This window comes from Acromyrmex echinatior, chromosome 5, assembly GCF_024713525.1.
Source record: "Acromyrmex echinatior isolate Ae372 chromosome 5, ASM2471352v2, whole genome shotgun sequence".
NCBI lineage: Eukaryota > Metazoa > Arthropoda > Insecta > Hymenoptera > Formicidae > Acromyrmex > Acromyrmex echinatior.
In genome coordinates this window covers 4,194,352-4,207,468 of record NC_141856.1, presented here as the reverse complement: position 1 = coordinate 4,207,468, position 13,117 = coordinate 4,194,352, and the positions used below count along the sequence as shown (strand labels likewise).

The 13,117-nt window shown below is 31.5% G+C and overlaps 1 protein-coding gene across 4 annotated transcripts in view; it reads right to left on the bottom strand.

Moving 5' to 3' along the window:
* LOC105153728 (NBAS subunit of NRZ tethering complex) overlaps positions 1-13,117 on the bottom strand; it is a 50,967-nt gene that overhangs the window by 18,727 nt on the left and 19,123 nt on the right. Inside the window, exon 2 of one of the 4 annotated variants that reach the window (XM_087406738.1) lies at positions 4,763-4,857. The exons of the other annotated variants lie outside the window; for them this stretch is intronic. Coding sequence (XP_087262864.1) covers positions 4,763-4,804 — 42 coding nt within the window. The 5' untranslated portion in view covers positions 4,805-4,857. The remainder of the gene's footprint in view (positions 1-4,762; positions 4,858-13,117) is intronic. 4 annotated transcript variants of the gene reach the window in all.

The window sequence follows — 13,117 nt, the reverse complement described above, 5'->3', positions numbered from 1 at the left end:
CAACTCGTACATTTCAAATTATCTATAATTTAATAAAGGTTCAGAATAAGTTATTAAATTATTGCATAAGGCAGATTAATTAAAAAGACTTACGTAATGTTAACGATAATCTGTTAAATAAGACATGTTAGCACCAAGACGTTCAGAGAATATGTAAGAGGTGTTACGTGCCACATAATTGTTAAGTCATGTTTTTAACATAAAGTTTTCTACACATGTTTTCCTGAATATTCCTAACAACCTTATTTCCGGCTATTCTTCTTATTTGCTATCGTTTTTCCTTTCTGAGGACCTTTTTTTATCTATTCTAAAGACCCCTTTGAAAATCAATCTTACAAATATTTTATGACTCATCTCCAAACGGATTTTAGAGTCATCGTCATATCTTAGTTTCCTTTATCTCTATCACGTACATTTTTGGTACTTGAAAATCTCACATTATTGGTTAAAATTTGTAGGAAGCTCCACCGCTTTAGACGAAGTAAAGATTTCCTTCTAACTTTGATCGAGTCAGTCTACTCTCGTAATAAGCCGAACTTGCAGCATAGTCCTAAGCTCGCCTCTTGTATTAATGTTGAATAAAGCCTGTTCTGAAGTCAGTTATCGAACCTTATAATACTTTATACATATTGCAATGCTACGTGCTGAGAAAAGAGGTCAAAAACGATTATCATAGGTAATATGGCGGGAATAACTAATAATAAATAAATAAATAAATAAGTACAATATTTACATTTTATACGATAAATTAAAAAAAACATGAAAATGTCAATTTTTTTTAAATAGATCATGATATAATAAATCTAAAAATTCTATATTCTCCTGCACATTTAATCTATTTTTTTGTTTGTTAATAAAAATTGATTCTAAAATAAGGCATTTGTTATAATTCTTTTCTCTGTCTAAAATCTTTGTGTGATTCCAGTCAAAATCATGATTATGCTCTAATCTATGTTCAGAAATTACAGACTGTTGTTTCATGTTCCTGTTGATATGATTATGATGGTCATTTAATTTGGTCTTAAGTAGTTGTTTCGTCTCACGTAGGATGCATCGCATTTCTGATAACTAATTCTATACATGACATTAGTTGTGAAAGTGACATTAATTTGTGTTTTTGAGTTTTAATGAAAGAATTAAATTTGTTTAATCCCACACAGGCAAGACAAATTGCTTTGTTATTCTTGAAAAATCATTTAAATTTTTCTGATATAGATGGAACACACACACACACACGCGCGCGCGCGCGCGCACACACACACACACACACACACACACACACACACAAGGTTCCACAAAAAATATAGTCAAATTATTGTTTGCCTGTTTTTTGTTATTCATGTAAGTTTTTATTGTCATTCTGATCTCTAAATTTTTTAAACAATCCTTTAATAGTATAATATTAAAAATTATCTTCAAGGGGCATCCGTTATTTAATAAAATATTGATTATTCTATGGAAATTTATTTCGTGAAATCTCGAATGTGATGACATTAAAACTCTGTTCATTAATAGTATTTATTTTTTTACAATAGGTGGCAGGAAAAATAATTTAGATATCTTGAAGAAGATGTAGATTTTTTTATATCAGTCATAAATTTTTTTTATATCAGTTTTCTGTCTTCTTTAATTAAGTCTAAAAAATTTAACTTATCCCCATCAAGCTCTATAGTGAATTTTATTCTAGACTCATATTCATTGAAATTTTAAAATTATATCAAAACAAAATTTCCATTACCAAAAAAAATTTTTCAAAGCCATTAGCTTAATACTTGATTCCACTTATTTTTACTTCAACGATAGACTTTATAAGCAATTCTTTGGTGTTCCAATAGATTCACTATTATCACTAATTGCAGCGAATTTAGTGATCCAAGATTTAGAAGCTTTCACACTTGAAAAATTACGTTCACATTAGACTTCTTTATTACAGATATGTTGATGACATTGTAAAAAGAAAACCCACAGACTTCTTCTAGACTTAATTAAAGAAGACAGAAAACTAACTTACGACTGATATCAAAAACTTATATCCTTTCAAAATATTTAAATTTTTTTTCCTGCCACCTATTATGTCAGAAAATAGATACTATTGTAGCCTTAATGGACAGAGTTTTAATATCATTACATCTGAGATTTCACAAAATAAATTTCAAAATAAATAGAATAATCAACATTTAACTAAATAACGGATACCCCTTGGAGCTAATTTTTAATACCAAAAAGATAATATCAAAAAGAGATTAAAAAAATTTGATTAAAAAATTTAAAAGTCAGAATGACAATAAAACTTACATACGAATGACAAAAAACAAAAATTTGACTACATTTTTTATGGTACTTTATGTTCCATCTACATCAGAAAAATTTAAATGATTTTTCAAGAATAACAAAGCAATTTGTCTTGCCTGTGTGGGATTAAACAAACTTAATTCTTTCAGTAAAACTTAAAAAGACAAATTAATGTAACTTTCACAAACCAACGTTGTATACAGAATTAATTGTCAGGAATGCGATGCATCCAACATGGAACAGACGAAACGACTACTTAAGATCAGATTAAATAAACATCGTAATCATATTAACAGAAACACAAAACAACAGTCCGTAATTTCTAAACACAAATTGGAACATAATCATAAGTTTGACTGGAATCACACAAAGATGTTAGATAAAGAAAAGAATTATAACAAACGCCTTATTTCAGAATCAATTTTTATTAACAAATAAAAAAACGAATTAAATAATATTTTTGAGAATATTCTTGAGGCTTCCACAGGTACTTTCTATATAAAAATTATGCGTTTCGCGGGTTTCCTCCGTGTCCAGATCCATTCTTGGAATGCCAACGTTGCAGTCCACTTCATCAGGGCGAGGAGCAGCCTGATACTGAACTGTTCCTCCGGGCTGTTCTTTTTTATATTATATTATTATTGTAGTGGGGAAAGGAAGAGAATTGTGGGGGTGAAGAGATGGGGGAAATTGTCTCTGAATCAGTCTTCAATAATCGGGGAGAATGGTTTTCTTCCATATTTTATTTATGTTGTAGCATTATCTCTATTTAGATTGTTTTTGTATCTCTATGACTTCTTTATACTTTCTTGGAAATGTGATGTAATGTTGGCTATTATAGTCACTTTGTCAAACAGTATTTAATGTCCTGTTTCGATGTTGTATTCTGATAATGCTGATTGCATGACGTGTTTTAGTCTGACATCACGTTGATGTTCTTTTATCCATACGTTGACCATTCTCCCGGTTTCTTCAATATATACTTGCCCGCAGAAACAAGGTATTTTGTATACTCCTGCGGAGCTGAGAAGGTCTTTGATCTTTAGGATTTCTTAAGATTTGTCCTATCTTTTTAGATGGTTTAAAGATAGTTCGAATATTGTGTTTATTTAATATCCTGACATTTCCATATTTTATTTCTTTAGTTTATCGAATATATTATTAGGTGTTGGAATTAATTCGTAGCGTTTTACAAGTGATGGGAAGTACTTTCATTAATGTATTTTTTAATGCTCATGTGAAATAAATAACATTCTTTCATTAAAAAACGCTACGAATTAATTCCAACATCTAATAGAATGTATAAGTATTGTATTTATTTATTTATTTTCGCCATATTATAATACTTATAATCAACGATAATCGTTTTTGACTCACATACTCTCTGAACGTCTTGGTGCTAACATATCTTATTTAACAGATCATCGTTAACATTATTACATAAGGTCTTTTTTAGTTCACTAGTTGTGAATGTTTCCTGCTAAAGGACATCCAACTTTCCACGCAAAACGACTCTTACCCATGATGGAAGGGATAGCATGATGTGTGCAGTTGGACAGTCTCTCTTTCTAAATCTCTGCCCTCTCCGTTTAGGACTGTTCATAAAGTTCAAGAGCTACAAACTGTGAAACGCGAAACATGGGGCAGTATTCATATATCAATATAGTCCTCGGATTGAATTATGACATCCTAAGACTGTATTTAAGACAATCTTAAATGCAAGAATCAACTATGAATATCGACCTGTTTCGCGTCATGAAATTGATAGTGAAATATGAATATTTTCTTGTACAAGGAAAATTAAGATATCGTAAGGATCCGAGGATTGTCTTAACATCTTAAGACATTATATTTAAGACGGTTTTAAAATAAGAACGGACTATGAATACCGTCCCAAGTTTAACATTTCACAGTTGGTAGCTTCTTCCTTATGAACAGAGACGAAGAGAGCAAAGATTTAGAAAGAGACTGTTCATTTGTAACATACCATGTTATCTCTTTCATCATGCTCCCACCTTACCTCTCCCCTTGCTTCAGGGACACATAACTTCCACACGAAGCAATTTTCGAAGTCGTGCACCTCTAAAAGTCGCGCGCCCCTTGGCAGGGGGAGAGATGGGATAAAAATCGTTTCGCGTAGAAAGTTGTATTCCTTGAATTCGTCCACCTTATATCTCTCTTCCTATTTAAAGTTATCTTCATGTAAAGCAAGAAAATAATTATTAACTTTGACTGTTAATACTTTTTAACGAATAACGAGCAACAACTAAAATCTATTGGAGGTTACTCATGACCTTGACAAAATATGTCATTGGGACTGGGTCGCCTAATCGATACTTTTATCAAATTAACTTTTATTTCATAATTAATAAAATATTACTTTTATATAATTTTCCCGTTCCAAAACTTAACATATGAGGTCTGTTCAAAAAGTTCGTGAACTTTATTTTTAAAAAATTGCATGCTTTACTTGTAAGTTACTGGTCTTTATCCCCTTCAAAGTAGTTTCCATCCCAACGAATACACTTGTCCCAACGATGTTTCCAACGATTGCTGGAAGCAGTCCTGGAAGGATTTTTCTGGAATTGCTTTCAGTTCCCTCAGCAAATGTTTTTGTATAGTTTCAATTGTTTCAAATCGTTTTCCTTTCATGTGTTTGGAGTTTTGGGAAAAGAAAAAAGTTAGAAGGGGCCAAATTTGGTGATTAGGGTAGGTGGGGAAGTATCATTATGCCATTTTTGCTAAAAAAAATTCGCGAATTGACAACGCATCAAGTTCATTCCGCGTTTTTTGGATAAAAAATTGATTTTTTTTTACGGAATATTATAATATGAAATGTTAAAAATATATATAGCAAAATTCAAATCGAAATTCGTAAAATTAGCAAAGTTATAAGCAATAGACTAGTATATAACTTAGCGCACTGAAACTTTAACGTTTTTCTTAAAACAGCTTTTCGTGACTGTTATTTATGTATTACAGAAATTTCATAATAAAATGTCTATCTTCTTTGCTACGATGCTTATATAATGGCAAAATAGTAACTTTCTATAATGTGTATTGCAAGAAAATTATATAATAACTTCGAATTCGCGTAATGATGACTTGATGACAATTCTAATTGACCGCTTGATTTATCTATCGTCACATGATTTATCTATGCGCGTAAGCATAGCCCAATGTTTTATATCCTTGTGTTGCAATCCATTGCGTTACACTAATCTTTGAAATTGCAAAGATGTCATTCTGGATTCGTGGATGTAAAGGAGGAAAAAAAGATGCTTCAGAAAAGAAAAGAACTTTTTAAACTTCACACAGTAAGTATAGCAGTAAGTATAGCAGTATTTTTTATAATTACAGAGATATGGTAAAGTCGTCTGAAATTGTCAATATATGTAATGCTATTGTATTTTACAAATGAATAGGAAGATAGGTCAAATACGAGCTAAAAAATACAATAAGATAATAGAAATATTTATTGACACATTAATCTATATCATAAAAGATTTAGGAATTTTTTACACTAATTAATAAATGGAACGTTTCGACTTCACTTACAATTAATCATCCTCATTGAAATAATAAGAATAGTTATATAAGATTAAAAAGTTATTAACAAATTATTAAAAAAATAAAATTATTATACTATTAAAGGATTGTTTAAAAAATTTAAAGATCAGAATGACAATAAAAACTTACATGAATAACAAAAAACAGGCAAACAATAATTTGACTATATTTTTTGTGGAACCTTGTGTGTGTGTGTGTGTGTGTGTGTGTGTGTGTTCCATCTATATCAGAAAAATTTAAATGATTTTTCAAGAATAACAAAGCAATTTGTCTTGCCTGTGTGGGATTAAACAAATTTAATTCTTTCATTAAAACTCAAAAACACAAATTAACGTCACTTTCACAAACTAATGTCATGTATAGAATTAGTTATCAGAAATGCGATGCATCCTACGTGAGATGAAACAACTACTTAAGACCAAATTAAATGACCATCATAATCATATCAACAGGAACATGAAACAACAGTCTGTAATTTCTGAACATAGATTAGAGCATAATCATGATTTTGACTGAAATCACACAAAGATTTTAGACAGAGAAAAGAATTATAACAAATGCCTTATTTTAGAATCAATTTTTATTAACAAACAAAAAAACAGATTAAATGTGCAGGAGAATACAGAATTTTTAGATTTATTATATCATGATCTATTTAAAAAAATTTGACATTTTCATGACAAAAAAACAGTTGAAAACAAGAATAAAAGAATATAGAAATAATATAAGATTAGATACATCGGATCACTCAATAATTACGAACACACTTTAAATTTTAATCATTTATTTAATTAGGATAACACAAAAATTCTAGATATGGAATCTAATTATAGTAAAAGATTGATTTCAGAAATATTATTGGGTCATCTAAAATCATCTTGATGGTCAACACACACCATCTAGTGACAAAAAACCGCGGATACTTTTTAGATGACCCAATAATATATATAAAAGAAATGAAATTAATTTACAGAAAGACACTGAGAGACGAGATAATTCTTATTTTTATTTATTTAGATTCATTTTCACATTGGACATATCTATCTACAGAATTTATTTTTTTTTAAATTAAGTAAATTTTAGACATTTTGATTCCTTTTTCGGTGTAATTGCTTTTAATTCATTGATACATACATAGATATATCTCAAGATTTTCAATTATCGGATTCTTATTAACCATTGACTTCATTTATTTTACGATATAAAAAAATCTTATCCGTTTGACTCTACTTTTTTCGCTTTTAAACGAAGAAAGTTTGGACAATTCTCATATAAAAAAGACTTGATATTTTTTTATCTACTATAATATAATCCAATCTTTGATATGGTTTCATTGATTATTTTTCTATGTCCTTTCCTATATTTAATTTTATTTTTTAAATAATTTATTAACAATTTTTTAATCTTATATAACTACTCTTATTATTTCAATGGCTGAGAATAACTAAGTAAAGTCGAAACGTTCCATTTATTAATTATTGTAAAAAATTCGTAAATCTTTTATAATGTAGACTAATATTTCAATAAATATTCATATTATCTTTTTTTCTTTAAGCTCGTGTTTGACCTATTTTCCTATTCATTTGTATTTATATATTCCAGCAAAAAAATTATATTATTATATATTATTGTATTTTATTAAATGAAAATGTACACGATTTGAAAGTGTCTGAATAAAAAAGATTTTCTCATAATTAGAAGCGCAAATCGGAGAAACAAACATATGCAACTTGTATAATTGGATATTTGTGAAAACTGGACCCCGACTTTTTATAAATTAAATTTTTTTATAAAAACATGACAACAGTAATTCGTAAACAGTATTTCGTTCGTAGTAATAATAATTTCGTTTGTAGCATCATATAAAAAATATAAATTTTTTTTTAATGACTCACCGATTTTAAGGTAAAAAAATTGTTAAAATATTTTGATTCAGAATCGTTTGTAGTGTTTTTCCGATCGTTTATAGGCACACTGTTAAAGATTACATCAAATTACGTAATAAACAAATTACGTAACTTTTCCAATTTTTGAGATATCTTTAATCCACTCACGGCATCTTCCTTGGAATCATTTGTAGTTGTTTATAGTGATTTTTCGTTTATAGTTTATAGTTGCATCGTTTAAAAGTTACAATATATTAAAAAAGTAATTTTGCCAATTTTTGAGATATTTGCGCAGCATCAGAGCACCTCTGTTATACAGATCTCGGATTCGATCTCCGGCTGAATCGAAAATTTTCATACATTCGTAGTTACTCCTCTCGAAAGGCAACGGCAGATTACCGAGGTATACTTACCTTAGAAATTTCTCTACCGAATTCGTCATTCGGAATCGACGTAAAACTGTAGGTATCCATATGAATGTGTACAACCAGCGTGCACATCACAGGCACATGAGAAAAGTCAACATACTCTTAAGATTTTCTATAAGCAATTACAAACGATTCTTTGTCAAGATATATTAACAATTTTTTTACCTTACAGTCGGACATGACAGTCAGTCTTTTTAGACTTCGACTAAAATTTCGGTTTCGGTTTTTTTGATAAAAAATCAGGATTTCAGTTTGATTTCGGTTTCGGCCGAAATTAAGAAAAAATTTCGGTAAACCGAAATTATACAAGTTGCAACGTGTCGAGCGTGAGCGTGCACAAAACAATTATTCGATTTTAATTATTAACTCGTTGATTAAGCTTAAAACAATTTGAGTACAAATTGTGATTCTAATAATAAATATAATTTGAGTTCTTTAAAAGTTGAGAATGCAATATTATTATATTATAGTTAGACATTTTAAATTCTTATTTTTTAAAGAGTACATAAATTTGTCATGATTTCTGAAAATTATACGGTCTCTGTAAACTTAATCCTTAATCAAAAATGTCGATTTCGATTCCGTTTGAAAAAAATATGACTCATTAGTTTTTCTCTCTCTTTTTTTTAATAAGATTTATCTAAGTTTCGATTTCGGTTTCGTTTTCAGTTCCGACCGGAGGTCAAAATGTGATTTCGGTCGAACTCTACATTTTTATAAAATTTTCTATTTTTTATTATGTAAAACTTTTTATTATGTAAACAAACGAAACTATTGTTACAAACAACTACAAACAAAATATTATCATTTTTTATTTAAAAAAAATTTAATTTATAAAAAAATCAGGTGCAGATTCACAAAGGTTATAATTGGTACAGCCACCGACGAGATACTATTAAAGACAGTAAGCGCTCATGAAAGGTCGCTTGTTAAGATTCCTGACTACTCAATCAAGAACTCTGCTCTACGCAGACATTCTGTGTTGACGGTGGCGACACAGAATCGAAAGACGGCGGTCTGGCGAAACCGGTAGGCACACATTTAAGTACGAGCCTGTATCCGTGTGCTCGCCTGCGACGCGCCGAGAGTGAACGAGATAGCGAGTTCCTTCACACTTGTTTCAAGCGATCGAAAATGCTTTCTCGATCATCTCGGCCGCTCGACGATCCTCAATAAGGGGCGAGGAGCATTTCTAAATAACATATAACTTTTAATAAATTGTAGTAATAGTAATCCTTCCATTAATTTAGAATAGCATAAATCACGTTAAAACAGTTTACGAGATATTTAATTATTTACGATTTTTCATGCGCGTTATATTAGTACAAATTAATTCGGTCCGTTTTTCAAAAGATGGCTCCGGCTGTTGTGAATGGTTCATAGTGACAGCTGATTTTGGCGTTTTCAGAGAGGTTAGACATCTGCTAATAATATTCAGTTTATATTGCTTTAAGTTTCATACAAAAACCTTGATTTTTACTGTGTTTGAAATGTCGAATTTTGTGTCGAATTAACCAAGCAGCATTTGCGGGAGGTTCTAATTTTCTGCTTTAATTGAAAAAAAAGTGCAGCTGAAGCCCATCGAATGCTTGTCGAAGTTTATGGTGACACTGCTCCAACTGATAAATCATGTAGGGAATAGTTTCGACGTTTCAAGGATGGAGATTTCAGCGTTGAAAACAAGTCTCGCTCTGGATAGCCAAAAAAATTCAAAGACAACGAATTAGAGGTATTACTCGAAGAAGATCAGAGTCAAACGCAAGAGAAGCTTGCAGAATCATTGGGAGTAACTCAACAAGCCGTTTCTGTATGATTGAGAGCCATGAATAATTCAAAAACAAGGAAATTGGGTGCCTTATGAACTGAAATCGAGAGATGTTGAAAGGCGATTTTTCACTTGCGAACAGTTGATTCAAAGACAACAAAGAAAAGGTTTTTTGCATCGGATTGTGACTGGAGATGAGAAGTGGATATTCTATGACAACCCCAAGAAGAAAAAATACTACACTAAGCCCGGTCAATCGTTGCCATCGACCTCAACATTAACATCAAAGCCGAACATTCATGGTTCGAAGATCATGCTCTGTATCTGGTGGGACCAAAAGAGTGTTGTTTACTATGAGCTGCTGAAACCTGGCGATTCTATTACGGGTGATCGGTTACAATTGATTCGTTTGAGCCGTGCATTGAGAGAAAAACAGCCGGAATACGAGCAAAGACATGATAAAGTTATTTTTCTTCATGACAACGCTCGGCCTCATATCGCAAAAGTCGTAAAAAAATATTTGGAAACGCTCAAATGGGATGTTTTACCGCACCCGCCGTATTCTCCGGACATTGCTCCTTCTGATTACTGGTTGTTCCGAAGGATGCAGCATGATTTGGCAAGTCATCGGCTCACTTCTTTCGCAGAAATCGAAAATTGGCTCCAAAATTGGATCGCCTCCAAAGACGAGTCATTTTTTCGAGATGGAATTCGAAAATTACCTGAGAGATGGGAAAAAGTAGTAGCCAGCGATGGACAATACTTTAATTAATCTGTTCATTCATTTTATTTTGAAATAAATGCATTTTTGAACACAAAAAAAACGGACCGAACTATTTTGTACTCCCAATATAATATACAGTCTGTTCAATAAGAAAGTGTCTGCCATAATCAAAAAATTATAAACATTTATACAGTTTTTTATTTTTTTTTTGAAGTACACATTATTAGCTATTGCGCAATTACCTACCCTAGTATTTTGTCCAATCACCTCCATTACTGATTATTGCATGACACCTTTTTTCCATACTTTCGACGAGGTTATCTGCATATTTCTTTGGCAAAGATCGCCATATCTTCTTAATTTGAAATGACAGCTGCTCCACCGTGTACACTGGCTTTCCTTTGAGTTTCATCTTCATGTACGACCACACATTTTCAATGGGATTAGCATCTGGGGACATTGCCGGCCATTCCATTCACTAAAAACACTGCCTCGTACCGCTTCAAGAATTTGGCACTCATTGTAAAAATAATAAATTCGCTGACATAAACTACACAATGTGCTGGTAGGATATATTGCGCAAAAGAGCACGAAATAAAGGTTCAAACGAGTTCAGGAAGATATCGCTACGGTCGCTCTTTGTAGAATAATGAGCATCACGTTCTTATTGAACATAATGAGCATCACGTTCTTATTGAACATAATGAACATCACGTTCTTATTGAACAGACTGTACCTCTCCTTCATAAATTCGAATAGCAAGAATAGTTCAGTAGAAGTAGAATTTTATCGAAAAAAAATTATTTATCGGATGAAAATTATAAGAATTTTTCAACAACAAATTAAATTCTTCCTTGACAAATTGGTGCCAGACAGAACTCTTAATCTTAAAAACTAGAGCCACAGTGATTTTTTGAAAAAAAATTGTCATCTCAGCTCCTAATAATCGGAAGGTAAGGCTTTTTTTTTTAATTCGTAGAAAAATGTCAGATGTAGAATGCTTCACGCGGCCATTTGCTATGATGCATATTAATGGAATTATTTCCATTTTTTTATACGGAAAAAGATACCCACTTTTTAAAATTTATAATAGCAAAAAATCGTTTTGTTATTAAGTGTACGTGATAGTGCAACTCTTGAAGAAGAAAAATCATCCCTGTAAATTGCTGTGCAACTGCTCAAAGATGAAGAAATTAAGTTTTCCGCAAACAGGTTTTTTAGCGAACAAATGGCTTTTCGCAAAAACTGAACATTTCAGACTTGTTCGGGGTTAGATTTGTTCATCATTATGAGGATTACATTTCACGAGATTTTCAAAGCTTTGCGTTTAAATCTCAATGCATAGAGAGCGAATGAAAAAAAGGCCTTTTTCGGTGTTTATTTTTTTTCTACTGAACTAATAATCGATTTTAATGTTCCACGTCTCATTTTGTAGGTATTTCGAATACCTACATTTTTTATACCGAATTTTTTTCCATACAATCAATATCTTTCGTTTTAGAAGCGAAAAATGTGTTTTCTGCAACTACTTCGATTTGTTTTCGCATATTTTTTTCACAAATCTTGAGTTGCAAACATACGCATTTCTTTTCTGATGGCCTTTCGAGACTTTCGTGAAGAGAAATGCTGGTTATAATTTTTTTCCGGTAAAATTCTATTTCTACTGAACTATTCTTGCTACTCGAGTTTATGAAGAAAAGGTATACTATATAACGCACATGAAAAATCGTACACAATTAAATATCTCATAAACTATTGTGTTTTAACATGGTTTATACTATTCTGGATTAATGGGAGGAGTACACTATTACTACAATTTATTAAAACTTATATGTTATTTAGAATGCCCTCCGCCATTTATTGATGCCTAGGGCCGCCGAGCGGTTGAGATTGCATTTTCGCTTGAAACAAGTGTGAGAAGGAGCTCGCTGTCTCGTTCACTCTCGGCGCGTCGCAGGCGAGCACACGGACATAGACTCGTGACTTGTTTGTGTGTTACAACGTCGCATCACGATAAATGGCCGAACTTACAGGCGTGAAAAAGTGACGTTTTGACGACAAAATTTATGTTGTGTGCCATTTCGTTATTATTTGCTTAATTGTGAAAATGTGACTTGTCTCGTACTTATCAAAGTCGTAATTATTGATGAAAACTAAAATTATCTTGGAATTTTATATGTAAAAGCGTATATTTTACTCGTTTCAACAACTGTCGGACCATGTATATGCTTTCTGCCCGAATATAGGCTCACTTTATGCGCCCTTTACTGTCAAGAGGGGAAAGGATAGTTTTCATCTTTCATTACAAGTGTTTTAAAGTGATCTCGTCATTCCGTTTCATCCAAATTGTGTTTATTTAAAAATGGCACGCAACATAAATTAACGTGTCATTCCTCACGATTCCAACATGGCTGCCGTGACTAGTCAGGAACCTTAAAATTTAAGTGACCGG